This window comes from Chrysochloris asiatica, unplaced genomic scaffold, assembly GCF_000296735.1.
Source record: "Chrysochloris asiatica unplaced genomic scaffold, ChrAsi1.0 scaffold00102, whole genome shotgun sequence".
NCBI lineage: Eukaryota > Metazoa > Chordata > Mammalia > Afrosoricida > Chrysochloridae > Chrysochloris > Chrysochloris asiatica.
The window spans coordinates 1,996,945-2,016,208 of record NW_006408620.1 but is presented as its reverse complement, the minus strand read 5'-3'; the positions used below and the strand labels follow the sequence as shown (position 1 = coordinate 2,016,208).

At 44.4% G+C, this 19,264-nt stretch overlaps 1 protein-coding gene across 1 annotated transcript in view; it reads right to left on the bottom strand.

Moving 5' to 3' along the window:
* Window positions 1-5,813: 5,813 nt before the first annotated feature.
* GGA2 (golgi-associated, gamma adaptin ear containing, ARF binding protein 2) overlaps window positions 5,814-19,264 on the bottom strand; it is a 38,321-nt gene continuing 24,870 nt past the window's right edge. The window contains exons 11-17 of the mRNA XM_006867237.1: window positions 18,550-18,672; window positions 18,219-18,247; window positions 16,879-17,006; window positions 11,399-11,553; window positions 7,713-7,882; window positions 6,544-6,654; window positions 5,814-5,924 (exon numbers count right to left, since the gene is read on the bottom strand). Coding sequence (XP_006867299.1) covers window positions 5,814-5,924; window positions 6,544-6,654; window positions 7,713-7,882; window positions 11,399-11,553; window positions 16,879-17,006; window positions 18,219-18,247; window positions 18,550-18,672 — 827 coding nt within the window. The remainder of the gene's footprint in view (window positions 5,925-6,543; window positions 6,655-7,712; window positions 7,883-11,398; window positions 11,554-16,878; window positions 17,007-18,218; window positions 18,248-18,549; window positions 18,673-19,264) is intronic.

Below are 19,264 nucleotides of genomic sequence, written 5' to 3'. Positions count from 1 at the left end.
ATCAATGTAATGAAACAAGCTATATGAATGGTTGAATGTGAAGCTGATGATGTGCCCTGTAAACTTTCACTCAATCCAAAAAAAAAAACAATTAATTAAAATAAATAAATAGAACCTACATTCAATATCTACTTTGTTGACTTCTGACATATGTATGCAGCCATGTGGCCATCACCCTAATTCAGCTCATTAGCAGTGTTAAGTGCCGTCGAGTCATTTCTGACCCACAGCAACCCTGTATAGGGTTTCCAAGGAGCAACTGGTAAGTGGTAAGCTTGAACTGCCAATTCCTCCTGATTCCGTTAATCTATACTCCCCCTTTATTTCTACCATTTTACAACCATTGATGTTACATTTTCATTGAATTGTTATGTAAGAAGGGTATACATTTAAATTTTCCCTTTTACTCAGCGTTCTTTAAATGAGCACTATCTGTTTTAGAATTATCCATGATGTTTGGTATGTTAGGAGTTTCATCTTTATTGCCGAGTAGGATTCCTGTATATGAACACAGTGCAGTGTGCATATGCTCCTCCTTCCAGTTGGAAAGAGCCTTGGGGACTGGTGTTTCCCATCTGCTCCTAATCCTATAAACAGAAACACTGAAGGGAGCATCTTCCTAGAGTTATCCCAGCTTGTACTGCCATTTGGCAATTTCCTGAGGAACCCCTAATTCATTTCTTACCACTGCAGAATCATATTCTACTGAATGACGATAAGGGGTCTCTTAGGCCACCCCACAACCAGCTGACGTACTTGCTGAGGGCAAAAGGAGTACAGAATGGGTAGTGGAAGAAGGTAGTTCTACTAAATACCAGCTATTGTTGAGAGCAGTTGCAGAAATGAGTAGTTAATTGTTGAGTATTTTTTTTCTTGTATGTGCACATCAGTTATTTTTGCTGTACTCATTTGTGAATTTTAAAGTGTAAATGGGGTCAGTGTAATTCTGGTTGTACATGTTAGGCACAAATAAGATTGTATAATATTCTTGATTTAGAGATTATGGATCTGGTTTAAGGAGGCCTGTTCGGGTGCCAAATTGACAAGGGGTCGACTGTTATAGATTTTGTCAGCTTGACTGGGCCAGGATTCTTTGTGGTTTGGCAGCTGACATAATTACCCCCCTTAAGCTCTAAGATCATGTAATCAACTTTATGATGAGGTCTGCTTCCAATACAGTGAACAAGGTGTGCTTGCTATCTGCAGAAGTCTGGAACTTGTATCTGGCTTGTCCTCCTATCTCCAGGCAGCAGCCTGCTGCATTCCCCACTGCTCCTGGGAGCCATTGGCCATGCAGCTGCCTCTAGCCCGACCTCTACCCCCCAGACTGGACTGACCACCCCTACAACTAGGTGAGCCTTTTCCTGGACAGAAAGCAATACTGATACACACCTAAAGCTTCACTGGTTTTATTTCTTTAGAGAACGCAGTCTAAGACAGTGACCCTGCTGGATTGAAAATACCAGGGCACAACTTCCTCTATCACAGCCACACTCAAGTCACCACAGTAGGACCGACGGACAGAAGAGTGGTAAACGCGACATCCTAGGTCACACAACAGGGAGAGCCCATGTGATTGTTAAAATTTAAATGCCAACAAGCTACTACACCTGTCTCTGGACTCATCTTCTAACATGAAAGTCCCGGAAGAGAACAAGGCTGTTTAGCAGTTTCAACATTCTTCCCATTCACCATGTCTACGGGACCCGTAACTTATTTCAACTCTTTTCGTATTACCTTTGGAATGAGGAGTCCTGGTGTGGCGCTGTAGCCTAATGTATCAGACTGCAAAGTCGTTTGAACTGCAACATCGGTGGTTCAAGTTCACCAGCTGCTCCTTAGAAACCCTACACAGAGTCACTGTGGGTGGGAATCGACTTGAAGGCACTTAACCAGCACCTTTGGAATGAATGACAAAGCATGTCCTCTTCTCAAGGGGGAGTCAGAGAATTAGAGTATTTATACTTTTTAAGTCTATTTACTTTTCTAAGAAGGCATGTATTTACTTGGCAATGACATAGCTGGGGGGATAAAAGGCCTGCCGCTTTCCTCCCCGCTGGGTGTGCTGACACCTCTGGATCTCAGGCCCACACCTGCAGAATGAAGTCTTGGTCATCCTTCCTGAGGATACTTCCTGCTCTCTTCCATCTGGTGAAAAGAATCAAGGTGCACTTCTTTCCAAAATAATAAAACCTAACATACCATTCCAGGAACCTCTTCTGTTTTCTTAAAAAAGAAAAAAACTACAGCTAATTGAAAGAATCTTATAGTCTTATATCTGGTAAACACTCTGTACTGTGTATTAAAAGACTGTGAAACTGCAGTAATTCAGCACTATTTATTAAAATCTGACCTTCACTTTCACCTTCTTAGGTATCTCCATTGACATTTTCATTTTTAATGGGTAACATTTGCTTTCTAGCAACACAGCTAAGCAGTGGAGTATTTTCCAACATTCACTGTTTCCAATGACCACTTAGGCCACAGCATGGCTCACAGACACAGCTGTATGTGAACCCCATCTTAAATACATTGGGGAAGGAAAAGGAGACGGATCAACTGCACATATGGTCCATCCCAAGGAAATGCAAAAGCATGGCATTGCCAAAGGGTACTGTATGGTCACCATGAAAAAGTCTGATGTGAATGCCAAGACGGAGGACACCACACACACACCAAGAGGGTATGAAAAGTCTTACTTTCATAATCATGTTCTCTGGAAAAAGCAGGGCAGGCCTCTCCAGCAAATCTGAAATGGCTTTAGAGCAAGGAGAGGAGGCTGGCTGGAGGTTTTTATTATATTTAGAGGCAGGGCCAAGTTCAAGTTCCTGCCTGCAGTCAGGGGCTTGAACTTCCCACCAGAATCAAAGGGGGGAACAACCAGGCTTCTCAGTTTGTCTACATGTGGGTACATGGGCAGGCGGAGGGGTGAGCTTTAAAATCAACTAGGAAACATCAACAGTGGTGTTGTCTAGGTATGGGGCTATACGATAAGCATTGGACTGTGAACCACAAGGTCAATGGTTCAAGCCTACCTGTTGCTCCATGGGAGAAAGATGAGGCTTTCTGCTCTTGCCAATATGTACAGCTTCATGAAATCTATGCAGGGTCAGTGAGTCGGAACTGATTCGACAGCACTTAACGACAGTCTTAGCCGAGAACATCAGGGCATGAATACGGAGTTCTAACTTGACCCTGTAGGCATTAGGAAGCTATTCAAAATTTTTCAGCAGGGGTCATGGGCCAACACTTGTTAGGTAATCCTGGTGGTGGCAAGTATAAAGGTGTAGAGAATCGGGGGCCAGTAAACAAACTTCACTATTTCTGAAAAGGTGAGACCCAAATCAGGGCAGTAGCAGTATGAATGCAGGAAAGGGCAAGCTGTGGTAGTACTTAGAATAGATTCAGTGACTCAGAATTACTGAGTGCACGCAGAGGACCCAGGGGGTCTGTAGGTACCTGCTTCCAAACAAAAGAAAACCGAGAGGCAGGAATGGAGGGCAAATGCTATTCTAAACATTTAGAGTGCAATCTTGAGAAAGGTCCACAATCTGTCTATAGTGGCTTTAGGTCATTACAAAACCACTGACTTTTGACTTGATTGCTTGACTGCTCAAGACTAAACCCAAGGAAGCCACTACATTGAAGGACCTGACAGTGGAAGAAGAGAAGTCCCAGAGGTAGGTGAAGCAGTCAGGGTGAAATGGGACAAGAAGAAAGGAAGCGAGCAAGCACCCTGTGAAAAACCTGAGCACCGTCAGGGAGCACCGTGTGTAGACCGTGAGCACCTCCAGGGAGCACCCTGTGTAGAAGCTGTCGTACAGGAACTGGACCTACTGTGTACACTTTCACCAATAGTACGAGGGAGTTTCAACACACTTGTGGAAAAATTGTCTCTCCAACATCGATTCTTTGATAAACTTTTGACGTCCCTTGTACGTCATCTAAAAACAGAGAGTGGGAGGGAGGAGGGTGGCCAGGCTCCAGAAGGTTGTTCAGGAAAACACTGAGCATCGGGATGAGGGCTGGGCTCTATGTGTTCAACAAGCTTGGCAATTAGAAGGCTCCAATAACGTCACTCAGGGCCATTTTCAGGACACTCTCCCACTACCACATCCTACCCAGCTACACCCGAATACTGACCAGAACCCTACTCAGAATCTGTCTCCCAGAAAACAGAAAAATGTGCACACACTCAAACCCGGAGTTCAACTCTGAACACAGTCTGACTTTCCAAAAGTCAGATCCCCGTTATACATTTTGATGTAAGTTCTGCATGGACATACACTGTCATTATAAAGGGAACTTCCTAAAGACTTTATGTAATAGCTACAGAGCCTATAAAAGCTACATAGAACACTCAAACAAAAAACTTACAGGTTAAAATTAATCCTACGTGTTATGCCAGATGAAGACATTACTCCATCATTTACCTTTATGTTTCCATGTTTACTAAAAAGAGTTTACCTTGATCCTTTACAGCTCGCACTCCCACCAATCAGTGTTGGCTGATTTTCAACAATATATGGAGAAGCTGAAAGATCAGCCTATAAAGTACTAGCGCTTGTGACCTACCTGACAGAACCTCGTAATCCCTGGGGCCAGCCCAGTCAGTCAGAGGCTCTAAGTTCAGAGACCTTTAGCAGGGCATCTCAGCCTCGCTGACCAAGACGGGCATGACTTGGCAAATGCCCAGTTCAAAATGCCCAGCACACTGTTAATTGTAAATATGAATTTTTTCCTTCAGACCCTAAATGATATATCCGCCCCTCCTCTCCAACTTTCTTCAGCCCATCCGGGTCTCTGTCATGACTGAGACAGTTGTTGGGGTTTCAAAGCCATCAGCAGCAGTCTTCTCTTCTTCCTCCATGGATGGCAGTTCCTGTTAGGCCAGTCAGCTCCGAGTGCAGCAGACTCTGCAAACCCTCCTAACCACACATTCCACAGGCGTATTTGCTACATGGTCTTTATTCAATGACTTTCTATACTTAACCATCACTTCAGTCAGCGCTAAGCGCTTCTCCAATGTCTGCATTACAGTTCTCTATCCTGGCTTGTGGAGCTGACAACAGGCAAAGACCAGCACACTGTTACCATCAAAAGAGCTCAGTCAATGCACAAGACCGAGAGGAGGAGAGAGATGAGGCTTCCAAGTAAGGGCCCAGAAAGAACGGCTGAGGCCTGGGGTCTGCTTTCTCCTCTGTCCCAGAGCAGGTCTAAGGCACAGCGGTCAAGAACATGATTGGTCCACCAAGTGTGGACCTCTGGTCTAGAGGCAGCCCCTTGCCCGGAAACAGTGCAGCAAGCATTCCAGGCAGCTCTGCCTGGATGCATGTAAGCAGCAGCATTCTCTAATGAAAATGGAGACAGTCTTTTCTGGAAGAGAGTGCCCCAAAACTCACCAGATTCCTTTTAAGGTCCCTGAGAAGAGCAGCCTGGAAGAGACCAAGACTTTCAAAGGCTGACAAGGCACAGAGTGGATTGACTGAATACGTCAACAACACATGAAGAAACCTTTGGCTGAGGGAGGCCCAGTGTCCATCAACATGCAGACAGACAGATCAGATGATTAGCAGAACTGGTTCTGCATTCCAGCATTCCACATGCTGCCCACATCCCAAGCCCCACTCTACCCTCCCCCCAAGCCCCTGGTCCCAAGGAGTATCTGCAGAATAAGTGAGAGGGTGGCATCCAAAGCTAATGGCAGGCAGAAGTGTCAACACTCCGCACAAACATCACTGGGGTCTGTCCTGTCTAGGCAGCAAGAGCAACGCTGGCCTGAGCTTGGATGGCAGGGTCCACTTCGTACAAAGTCAGGCTGCACCCAGGACGCTCAGCTCTGGGAAATCTTTCACTTCTCCAACTTCGCTGAAAGGCTGCCCACCCTGGTTGAATGTCAGCTTATACCGCAAGCGGATAGGCTCCTGGGCAAAGACATAAGATGTTAAATTAGTGCAGGTAACACAGAAATAAGCACTGACTGCTGCTAAACCACAAGGTCAGCAGTTCATAGCCGCTGTAACAGAGAAGGTTGTAAAGATTCACAGCCTCTGTAAAGAAACCTTACATAGGATTGTGCTGAATCAGAACTGACTCAGTGGCAGTGGGCTGGTTTGTGTTCTGGTTTTAAAACACAGAAGTAGCCCACAGAAAAAGCCTCCCCCCTACAGCAGCCACCAGCTCTTCCCACCTACATGAGGACATGGACACTAGAAGACTACTAGCACAAGGGGAACCATCCCACACACTAACAGTCCTCAGATGAGCTGCAATTCACAACTACAGGAGACGGAGAAGACTCACCCCTCAGAACTCCCACTCTCACAGTATCAGGGAACTTTTCTATGTCCCCCTTTGGTTCCCAACAATCTGTCAATAAGCCCAAAGGAGACAGACTCTAGCAAGGAACAGGCCACCACCACCCTCAACCAAACTGAAGACTTGAGAGCATCACCTTCATATGGCCTGCTCCACTCTCAATTTACCTCCCTAGAAGTTAGGGCCCCCAGTATCCTGCTCCCAAAGATACGACCCAGAACCTACTTTGTGTGGGTTTTCAAGCAGCAGCACCTGAGAAATCATGGCTGGAGGTGTCAAAGGACTGAACGCGGCAAGTCTGGAGCTGGATGCCGGCTGCAACTTCACTCTCATGGACTGTCAGGGGGAAAGGCAACATGAAACTCATCTCCAACATGCTACAGCTTCACTAAGCTTCAATGGGTGCTGGGGAGGAACCTGCTGTTTACAAGTCCTCTCCTCTAAGAGCAAATGGATTTCTCAGGAGGTACAGTAAGTACCCCAAGGCATGCATGGGAGCCCAAGAAGAGGATTCCCACGAATTGAGAAAAGGATCCTCAAGATCTTTCCTTCCACACACAAGAGAGATCAGGTTGTGTAGCCAGTAGCTGGCATCTTAGAGGCAGACTACAGAGGGTACACGTTGGGTTGAATTGTAACTCTATGCCTCTTACTAATTCTGTGTGACTTTGGGCAAAATATTTAACTTCTCTGAGCCTGGGATTCATCATTTATAAGACAGAGATAATAATAGTGCATGCCTCTACAAAATTACTGTGAAGATTAGCAAATGCATACTTTTATCTGTAATCATTTCTTTTCTGGATAAGCCCCCTCCTCATTTCTTGTGATTCTAGTAAGACCAAAAATTAGTGGACTACTACTTCTCTTAAAAAGGGTGGGCTATCATCCAAATCGGTCAGAGTAGCTTTTATACCTAGATACCTAATACTGGTCCAAAATGTGCAAGAAACATCAGAAAGGCCAATCAGAGCCCTTTCTTCAGTAATCAGTATGCATGCTTCATGCCAGCTGGGTTTTTTATGAGATAAAAAGTATTAATGACAACATAACCCTAGAGCTCCTGGTTAACAGACACTTTCCTGTTTTTTGAGTGTCTGTCTGAAAAGAGTCCTCAAAGAGGAAAACAAATTCAAGATGCAAAAAGAGAGATTCTTAAGGAATCATTTATGATCTATCTGATCTCGTCACACCTAAAGGCAGACTCTAGGGATCACCAGTTAAATGAGACAGTAACATTCCTCCCCAACCTTAAATTATATTGAGTGATTATTCTATCTCATACAACCAAGAGTCCTAACTCATAAACATAAATCCCAGCAAAGGAGCTGGCGCTCAAACACGGTAACGCCTTTACTGAACAACTCAGAAGCCCAGGCCAGGAGGTGACTCACCTTGGGCGCAGCTACTTGAAACATGATATCCCACACAGGCTGGGGAGCAGTGCTCATCATGGTCAATAGCAATACCTGCACCTCAGGGTGGCCAGGGGCCCCAGTCTGGGAGAAGTGGAGCAGAATTCGGAATCCGTTCCGGTCATACACGATCACAGGAGGCAGGCTGCCTGGTAGAGACGGACCCGACCAGCAGAGTTAGCGCACCGCAAACTCTGAGAGCCAAGCCGGAAAGAGCTGTGCCTGGCAGCACCAAACCCTTCTGCCTCTCCATCCTGACCACCATTCAGAATGACCCTTTTAGTGGGGTCACTGCCACAGTCCAAGTTCTCGTCACTTCTGGCTGGATGACTACCACTCTATAAACTGACCTCTCCTTACCATCCCACCAGATAGCTTTTGGACTATTTCCTTCTAGTCTTTTTGTATGACCACACACATACACAACTTATATTTTGCTTTATAAAACTATATAGAGACTGCCAACTCCTCAAATGCACAGATTTAATGAAATGTCATTAAATATCTTAAAAAGATTTTCATTTAGCTAAGATGTAATTCTAAAATTAAAATTTGAAAGAAAAAAAGTATATAAAAATAACCAAGACATTTTTAAGAATTAAAAAAATTGGGCACGGGTATGCTATTTTCATTAAAAAATCATCAGATAAATAAAATTATAATTCAATGAATGTAGTACAAAACAGCATTTCAAAAGAGACATTAACACACACAAATATAACATGAGAACATGTATTTCAATATCAATGGCTGATTAGAGATATGGCAGAGACACCTGGATAACCATCTGGGGCCCAAAATGAAGGAACATCTTTTTCTCATGAAAGACATTCCTTATAAGCAAAATGCAAATTATAAAAATGTATTCTTCTATCAAACTGCCAAAGATTGAAAATACCTGGTGCTAATGAGTCATCGCAGTCCTGGTGTGGTGCTGGAACATAATAAGCACTGGACTGCTAGCTGCAAGGTCGGTGGTTCAATCCTACCAGTCATTCCTCAGAAACCCGATACAGGGTTGTTATGAATCAAAATGGACTCGATGGCACTCAATAACCGCAACAAGCAACAGAAAAAACTGTAATCTTTCAGGAAGGCTACTTGGTAATACAGATCCAAATTTAATGTCTATACCCAGTATTTCCATTTTCTGGAATAAAGCCTATCCAAAAAGCCTGCAATTACTCTCAAGTAAAGAGGAGAAGATATGGGGGTAGGGGCCCTGAAGTCCTAAAACTCAAACAACCATAAGGCAATTAAAAGGAATGTGGAAAAAATGCAACCAGTCACTTTACAATTTGTGTTGTTAAGTGCCGGCAAGTCCATTCCAATTCATAGTAACCCTGCACAGAGTTTCCAAGGAGTGGCTGGTGAGTGTGAACCACTGACCTTACGGTTCAAACGACCCTGTGGTCCAGTGCTTATCCTACAGCATCACACCAGGGTTCGTCTTATTTGTAAGAACTTGATTTGCTGTTCTGCAGACTTTCATCAAAAATACACACACACAAAACTCATTCTAACACAAATGTGCGTTACATGTGCATTTTTTTCCTGGTTTTTTATTTTGCTCAACACCCTCATGCAAATATTTATTTATATGTGTGTGTGTATATATATATATATATATATAAAGCATTACATTCAACAACCACAAAATAAATAATGTTTTATTGCTAAAAGAAACATTCTTTGATGGTTACCAGGGGTGGGCAGAGGGTGGACACACGCTGACAAGGTGATGGGGAAGGTGAAATATAAGAGGAAGGCTGGCACAGGAAAGCTGTAAGTAGTGGGAGACTCAGAGAAGAATTTAAGAGCTCAAGTGAACAGAGGTCAATCCTGTGAGCTGATGGTACATGGAAGGGATTACAATCACTGTAATGACAGGAAGTACACGATTTGCTGACTGGTGGGACTGATGGTCTGTTCTGTAAACCTTCACCTGATTCACAGTGAAACGTTTTAAAAAAATACAGTAAAGTCTACTGTTTTAACAAAAAATAATTGTAAACAAATGATCATTTAGAAAAAGAATGAATAATAACACAACTAATTTTTTTAATGATATATGTGGATTAATAAAAAATCAGGTTTTTGAATCATGAAGAGGACAAAAAGTGCTTATGACTTAATAGATAACAAAAACCCAGGATATAACCCAACCAATATACACTACTGAAAAACAACAATATACACTATTGGTGCTGTTAAACGCCACTGAGCCGGTCCTGACTCATAGCAACGCTGTATAGGGTTTCCACAGAGTGGCTGGTGGGTTTGAACTGTCGATCTTTTGGTTAGCAATCCAGTGCTTATCCTACAGCACCACACCTGAACTGGAGTGTTAACCACAAGGTTGGCAGTTCAAACCCACCAATCACTCTTCAGAAACCCTATACAAGGTTGCTATGAGTCAGAACCAACTAAACAGCACTTAACAACATAGATACTGTGGTACCAACTTGAATACACACTAAGACCTTAATAGACTTTCCCATCTCTGGGTGGTAATGGTATGTTATTGTTGTTGTCAAGTGCCTTCAGGTTGGTTCTGACTCATAGTCCCTGTATAGGAATTCCAAGGAATGAATGATTGGTCGGTTTGAACCACTGACTTTGTGGTTAGCAGTCCAGTGCTTATCCTACAGTGCCACACCAGGACTCCATAATGGTAATGGTTTTAATTTTCTGCTTTCCTCACTGTTACAGGGCAGACAACCCACGTGCTTCAGAGTAGCAGTGCACTCCACAGGGTTTCCTTGGTTGTAACATTATGGAAAGGAGCAACGGCGCACAGTGCCCAAAGTGCTTGCCAGCTAACGAAAAGGTGAGCGTTTCAAATCCATCAGTTGTTCTATAGGACAAAGATGTGGTAACCTGCTCCCGTGCAGACTAGAGCCTTGGAAACCCTAGGGAGCAGCAGTTCTACTCCGTCCTGTAAGGTTGCCAGGAGCCAGAATTGACTCACCAGCAATAGGTCTGATTTTGTATTACAGAGATCACCAGGTCTTTCTTCTGTGGTACCACTGGTAGATTTGAACTGCCAATCTTTGGTTAGGAGCAAAGAGTAAACTGCTTGCGCCACTTGCTCATGCAAATTCCTCTGCCTGACTTTAGGGCCCTCTACAATCTGCACTCACCACCAAGCTACATGAGGGTTCTGTACTCAAGAGAACAAGAGCCTAGACCCTGCAGTACAAGACCCCAATTGTTTCCCACTCTGCCCCTTACTAAAGCACTGCCCATAGGCAGAGACCTAACTTTGTCCCTTTCCAATAATGCAGAGGTAAGATCCACTTTCTCGCTTCAATCAGGACCCCTGAAGAAAAAGGATGACTAGCCAAATTCTCCCCTTCCTGCAAAACTTCCTCTGTACCTCAGTCACTCAGGCTACAATGAACAGTCCCTCCAGACACTCAAGTCCCCTCCCTAAATCTTGCCTGTAATATCCTTCAAAGTGCCAACTCTGACTTCAAGACAAATCTTGGCTAAATTACTAAAGAAAACTGCTAACTCTTAGACCCTAAAGCCCTCTCTTTTCCTCTTCCCCTGGGTAAAATCTCCACCACTAAGTTTAAGGACCACATCTACTGATTCCAAGTGGAAAAAACGCCACAAATAACAGAAAGAAAGAAGGGGGGAAAGGGTGAAGCTGTACTTACTGGGCTTAACAGACTCCAAAGGGACAAATATTTGTGCCAGAGGTGTACTCTGGGAAGATGGAGACGGCAATGAGCCATCCTCCCAGGACCAACCTGGAGAGGACTTAGTAACTGGTGACACTTCCTTGGAGACACTCTTCTGGAGAACACGATTCCTGCAAATAAATAAAAATTATCAAAGATCAGCAAAAGTTCTGCAGAATTTCAAGTATCTGTGATTCAGCTTTCTAAAGAAGATGGTCAGAAAAAAGAAAGAAAAAAAGAAAATATATATATATAAAGGGGCTTCCAAACGTTCATGGAAAAATGAAATGAAAAGATAATGGGGAGAACAAACAAGATGGCAGATGGGGTGGAAGTGCAATGAGGAGCTCCATCAGCAACAACACAGAATACCAGACCAAGCAGGCTCAGGGGATGGTCCCAGAACTCTGAACCACATATAAAGGAATATTTAGATGGTTGGAAGGTTTACAGCCAGTGGAATTTGTAGCAGAAGCAAGAAACCCATTACTTTCTAATTCAAGATGCTCAGCTGCTCCTGGAGCTGCCATCTTGGGCGAGACCAAGTGGGGGAATGATCAGAGCAGCCAAGGACACCTGACAGAACTGAGGAGATAAAGGTATGAACATTTTTTTTTTTGTATCTGTTCATTGGTCTCTCACTGTCTGTGTACCTCCATTCTGGTGTCTAGATGGGGTACCTGTGCTAGTGGACACACCACCCCCACCCCTGTAAGGTTCTACTGTGCCAAAATTTAAAGTGACAGTTTCCACTTAAAACAAAATGCCAGCGCAAAATGGTCACAGCTGGCCCTAACTGTTTATCATTAGGAAAAAGGCCTGAACAGGGGTTGTGGAGCAGAACAGGCAGACTAAAAAGGAAATAGGCCGAAAATTAAATTCTAAGTTATATCATAATGACCAACAGTGGCATCTTGAAATTTCTCAGTAAGAAGAGTGAAAAGGGAGGTCCATTTCCTGATCACACTATCTGGAGGCAATCAGAAAGCATAAAAATTACCAAAATACATACCCATCTAAGTATTAAGGCCACAGATAACCCCTGAAGATGCCCAAAAAACAGAAGCAGATGACTATATCAGCATGTGTCCAGAAACAAGATACAGTGACTAAAGCAAATGAGTTGGAAGTAGACCTACACTCCATACTGGAAGATGGGCAGGCTTTGGAAATGACTGAAAAGGAATTCAGAAAAATGATTATAAAATGTATCAAAACACTATACAATGGAGTTGAGAATAAGGAAGAAGTCAGGAAAGCGGCTAAAAGAACAATCAAATAAGATAAGATACAGCATTGGAATCAATTCAAAACCTACAGAAAGAGGTCCAAACAATTAATAATAGAATATCAGAAATGAAGAATACACTGAAAGGTCAAAGGAGTAGAATTGAAGACAGGGAAGCCAGAACTAGTGAGCTGGAAGATAAAGCTCTCAATACTACTAAGATAGAAGAACAAACACACACAAAAAGGATTAAAAAACCCAAAGAAGGCCTAAGATTCATGTTGAACACGAAGAGGAATAACTTAAGAATTATAGGCATTCTGGAACAGGAAGAATTACTCAAGTCCACGGAGGAGACAGTTGAAGAATTGCTGGAAGAAAATTTCCCTAATATCCTGAAAAGTGAAAAGATAAGCATTGAATTGCCGACTTTGCAGTTCAAATGGCTTTGCAGTCTGGCGCATTACCCTACAGCACCACACCAAGACTCCACAGGATAAAATAGACTGTCTTAATGGACGGAAAAATTAAAGGAATATAAATTAACCACAGTGGAGGGGTTGGGGTGGGGTATTTAGGGGGAACTGGAGGGAGGTGACAGTAGAGCACAGGGTAAGGGCAGACACATCATAGTTTGGGTGTTGGAGAGGGCAATACAAGAAGGGGGAAGGAGGTGGAAGAATAAGGGAGGGGAACACTGAGACAGGTTTGCATGGGCTAAGTGGGACAGAGGTAAATAGTGATGCATGCTCAACCTTGGACCAACAGGGCTCTGTGATACAGGGATCAAGGCATAGTATAAAGAGAGGAAATACTACTAAATTGCTTGACTGTCTTATGAATATTGGTTTCCCTCGCCTACTACTGTAAAACAGACACTTGAGTGGCTAGAAAGGAATGTCGGAAACATGATTACAGACAGAACCGTCTTCAGCCTATAACTGATTAGAATATCTCAAAGGGGTTCTAGAACTTGCCCAGTGAAATAGGCCTCTTACAGAGCCTTTGAAGAGTATAGGACCTTAGGTGGAATCCTGTACCCCATCTAGAACCTTATGAGGTGGGACATCCCCACTAGAAAGGATAAGCAGACCAGCCTGGAACAGTTACAGCAACAGAAGACACATCTTCAAAGAAAGATCAGCAGGAAAAACCCAAAACAAAAATGGCAGTATGACTGGCTACTCCAATAATAAGCAAGCTGTTCACTGGAAGCCATCAAAGCAAGCAATCAAGCTCCTTCAGGACAAACTCCCATCTAAGACTGAAACTCAAAGGGGGCACATGAGCAGGCATGTAAGCTTGCTGGCAACCACACTGGTCTACTGGTGAGCGGAAGAGGGGGAAAGGCAGCAATGAAGAAATGAGCTGAATTCAACCACGGTCCATTGGCTCCCATTGACCTAGATATGAGAGAGAGAAGAGGAAGGGCTGGATGGTTCAAAGTGTGGTGAGACCTGGAGACACCTGAGCCCATGGACAAGGACATAGCCACAGAGGGCTTGAGCTGAAGAGTGAAGCATCCACCTCATATGAAGTGAGGGGAGATGCACAAGAACACCCAAACTTGCAGATAGTACCCATTTGACCTAGCCTCAATGGATTAATAATCAGAACTTGACTAGAGGAAGATAAAAAAAAAAACAAAACAATTTCTGATAAAGAAAAGAGGGTAAATTGTTACAATTTGATGAACCTGACCTATACTTATGGAGGTAGTTACTCTAAATACCAACAGAGAGGGAAGGAGTCTTCACATCAACTATCAATGCTATCCCCTCTGTACACAGGATAGATAGGGATGGGCAACTTAGACATTGACTACCTAAAATGAGAGGGTGATAAAGGCAGTAAGTGACTTGCTTACAAGGTTTCAAGGGGGAGCTTAGTTTAATAGCATGTGGGGAAAGAAAGAGTCCCCACTGAATAGTTTTCACCTTGTCTACATGGGTCTGGTTAAAAGAGATGGGGATAAGATTCTTGTGATTCAATAGTGAGTAATTGTTATCATGATTAATTGTGACTCTCACAATTGTAAAGGGATAAATTTTGTAACAAAAACAGGGGAGTGGTTAATCTTATAGTCCAGAAACAAAGGACTCTAGAATCATCAAGGGAGAAGAGCACAAGTGGAATGTGAGACCTTATCTAGAGAAGCAGACACACCAGAGATGGAGGCAGAGATAGGGACATGGCGAGAGGGAGCAGCTGAGGACTCAAGATTCATGGGAAGAGAGTGACTAAGAGCTGGTAGCCACAAGGCAGACTTGCAGAATGTTCCCTTAGGTGGTGTAAATTATTATATAAACCTGACTGTTTAAAAAAAAAAAGCGCTAAAGTGAATAGAAACACTGTTAACTGATGGTACATGGACAGGATTATAATCATTGTAATGAAACAAGGTGTATGATTTGTTGAATGTAAAACTGATGATCTGTTCTGTAACCTTTTACTCAATCCACAATAAAAACTTTAAATAAATAAACAAGTAAAAAGATAATGGAACTTCTCCACATGCTTTCTGAAGCCCCCTTGTGTATGTATGCATGCAGACGCATGGCTTTAAGCTTTAAGCAAGTAACAGTCTTGCTTGATGCCACAAGACAACACAAGTGTCAGCCTCATAGGGTTGTTACAGGACTTTAATGAGAGAATGAGTGGACAGCACCAAGCAGTGTCTGCACGCCCTACCGGTGTAAGGGTGACTATGAAGGTTGTTAATGCTGGAGTTGTCAGGCAGGAACTGCACAAGTGGCTCTGTCAGGCTGTTTCTCACCTGTGACCTAAGGCCACACAAGCGTGATGTGAGTTATATGGTTGATACACCAATTATCTGCCCATGTCACATCTTTTCATGATTTTGTTCATTTGGGACACACAGAGAACACAGTTTTAGAAAACTGAAGCCCTGAGAGGAGAAAACAACCCACCCAGATTAGAGTATTACTGGTCCTCTGTCCAGTGGTTGACAAGAGTAAAACCGAAAGAAACAACTTCTGGATGCAAACAGGAATCATCTCCCAGTACGAGGCCATTCCCAGCAGAAACAGGGCGCTCTCTGAGGACAGGCACTTGTAGGCAAAGGCAGAGGGACAGGAGCAAGGATGACTTACTATTCATCCCTAAGTCTGTACATAAAACACTCCCCGAGGCCTCCCAAACGACCCACTACAGGAATACCTACAAGAGGAAACGGACAAAACAAAGCCATACAATGAATTTTAATGTAGCCATTTTAAGGAATGGGAGTCCTGGTGTGGTGCTGTAGGATGGACTGTTAACTGAAAGGTTGGTGGTTCAAATCCACAACCTGCTCCTCAGAAACGCTACCCAGGTACGCTACCGAATTGGAACCAACTCGATGGCACTGAACAACAACAATTACAAGGAATGAGGCAAATTTATCAAAACTGATACAGAAATGTCAACACAAGGAAAAAAAGCTGGCAGACAGTTAGTGTACAGCTAGGCCGCAACCATGTAAAGGGGACTGACTGGGAAGGAGCGTTCAGCACTGCTTTTATGGAGTGGTATTCTGGGACTTTCATGTAAGCACTCTAATGATCAAATCTGCATTACCGATTATTGTGGCACTGTTGTGTAGCATAAGCGCTTGAATGCAAGATTGGTTTGAACTACAGGCTCAGCGGTTCAAACCCACCAGCCAGCCACTCCTCAAAAACCCTATACAGGGACGCTATGAATCTGAACTGACTTGATGGCACTAAAAACAATTATATTTGTAAGGAGTTGCGCAGTGGCTAAGTGCCCATTTGCTAACCAAAAGGTTGGCAGTTTGAAGCCACCTGCCATGGGAGAAAGATGAGGCAGCCTGCTTCCGTAAGCATTTACAGCCATGGAAACCCAATGGGCCAGTTCTGCTCTGTCCTACAGGGTCACTGTGAGTCAGAACCAACTCAGCGTTAGTGGGTTATGATGTTTGTAACCAGGAAAAAGACAATCGGCAGACATCAAAAACAGCCTCCTCACCTCCTGAAATGAGGCCCTTTCAGAGGTCGTGTTAAACAGGTCTTTTCCTGTGACGTCCATGAGCAGTGGAAAGAGACCGGGGAAGCATAATACTGAGCTTCTGGTGACCAGGGAAAATCTCTCCAGCATGAGAGGTCTCCAGCTGTCTTAGACAATCAGTCCCTCCCGCCTGCCCTTATGCAATGACATGGACCTGCACACAGCAGCCAGACTCTAATCCATTGTCCAGAAGACTCACAGAGGGCCCGGCGCGGGCTGTGGGGAGAGGAGATCCAGCCAGCTCCTTTCTGCAGGACTCTCAACGGCAGCTGGCCGTGTGCTGGGGGTGGCATTCTTTGTTTCCTTACAGCAATTCTGAGGAGCAACCTGTCAAATCAGGGATGACTCAGATAAGGCTGGGGCATGAACATGAGCCAGTCACAGTGGCTGAGCTCTCTTGACCCCACCCAAGCTTCTCCAGCCCAGGATTTACCATATTTCTTTGCGTAAGAGAAGAAAGGGCAAGACAGTGACCTCAGGGAAGCCTGGATACGATCATTAAGGCAGAGGCCCAGGCAGAGAGCGTTACTCCAGGATTCAGGTGATGGAGAGGCTTTGGCAGTGCAAGCCCACGAATCCCATCACTTAATGTGGTGCTGTCCCCCTCCACGCCAGCACTGCCCCTATACTGGAAGGTTTGAGGAATCCTACTCCACCCTAAGGAAACCAAATCATGGATTGCATTGGGCAATCTACTGCACAAGACCTCTTTAAAGTATTCAAAAGCAAAGAAGTCACTAAGGGGATTAAGTTGCACCTGACCCAAGTATTTTCAACTGCCTCAGACGGAAGCTGAACAACGAATAAGGATGACCACAGGCCTCATGCCTTTGAATTATGGTGTGAAGAATACTGACTATACCATGGACTGTGACATCACGCTTGGTAAGGTACAAGGTCAACTCAATGAAATGGAATGACACAGTGGCTGCAACAATGGGCTCCAACCAGGGCTCTGAGCCAGCGCTTCTTGATTCAGTAGTGGCAAACAAAGTGAAACTAGAACAGACCTGAATTTGTAAAACGTGGCTGAACCAGGGCAACAACTGGAACTAGAAAAATCTGGTTAGCACCCTGCTAGAAACTTAATTACCCTCTTGGAAAAACAAGGGCAGTATATGTGTTGCACAGCAGACAACTCTCTTGACCAGCAGTCAGAAACAGTAGTGCTCGACTCGTAGATGGCTGATGACCTCACGGCATTAGTATGCACCATTTTCACAGTCCCGCCACTAATCCAATCTCCTGCACCAGGTTCCTGCAAGGTCTCCCATTCCAGAGATTCTACCTGCAATTTTTCCCATTCTGGTCATTGTCCCACAGACTCAGGTCTGTTCTGACTGCATTTTGTCAGCCATGATGGAAATGGTTTAAACCAATTCAAAGCACTGGCTCAGACATCTAAATGAGAGTGAGGATGGCAGAGGACCAGGGAGGGTTTTAGTCTGTTGGGCACAGGGTCGCAATAAGTCAGAACCAACTCAATGGCACCTAACAACCACCACCGTGACCCTGATCCCCCAAGAAGAGCTTCCTTACCTCGTTCACAGCAGGCATATCACTGATCCCTGTAAGAAATGAGAAGAGTGAGGTATCCAATGGTAACCCTCTTCTGATATAAACTGCAGAGCAATGCCGTGTCACCCCTTCTAGAACATTTACAACACTGAATTACAACATTTAAACACAGTCACTCACTCATGAGTCAACATATACCTGGCAAAGCTAAGACTCCAATGCAAAGGGGACCTCTCTGAACTGCCCAGTTCACCAGAGTCCCTCAGGAACAGGCCTACTCTTCCCAAAAGGAACCAGCGTTCGCTCTCTTCCTCTGGCCTTGCAACTGCTGGCCCTTCACACATACACTCACCTAAGGCTGCCAGGTCCTGATGGAGTAAAGATGGTGCCAGAGACCCAGCCTGCTCAGATCCACTGTCCCCCTCCAAATCTATCAGGGGGCAGTTCTCCGTGCAGCCTTCTGGATTCATAAACAATAGAAAACAGATAGGGTGATGAGTGTAAGCCAGTTAGACATGAGGACAGGCTCCAGGTAAACCCTGCCAAGTTTCCTGACTTCTCCACACAATCAAAAGACGTCACTTTCCTCCACTCCAGGTAACCCAATGCACAGCCTTGGCACACAGCCTGAGCTGGTATTTGGAGCATCAGGTTGACAGGGCTGTGTTCCCACCTCTGTGGTGACCAGAAGGCTGCATTCCCACCTCATAGACCAGAGTCCTCCTCTAAAGGATCCCGGCAACTGGACAGCAGCAGACCTTTCTTCTCCAGCTCAGATGCTTGAGGTTTCTGACCACAGCTGATCACCTGATGTGCTCAATAAAATGCACATACCCAGGCCCAGCCTTAAGAGGTCTTGATTCAGTAGATCAAGGACCAGGGCCCTAAGAGTTGGCATTTTCACAAATGCTCGAGGTGATTCTGATGCAACCAACATGGCTCTAGAAACCACTGGGCCTGACCACTTCATTGGTTTCCAGCTCTTGTTAGGTGCTTACTAATGAGAGTCTAAACCCGAGCACGTGTAGCCAAGGCTGGTGTCGTTGGGTGATCAGTTAACAATGGTA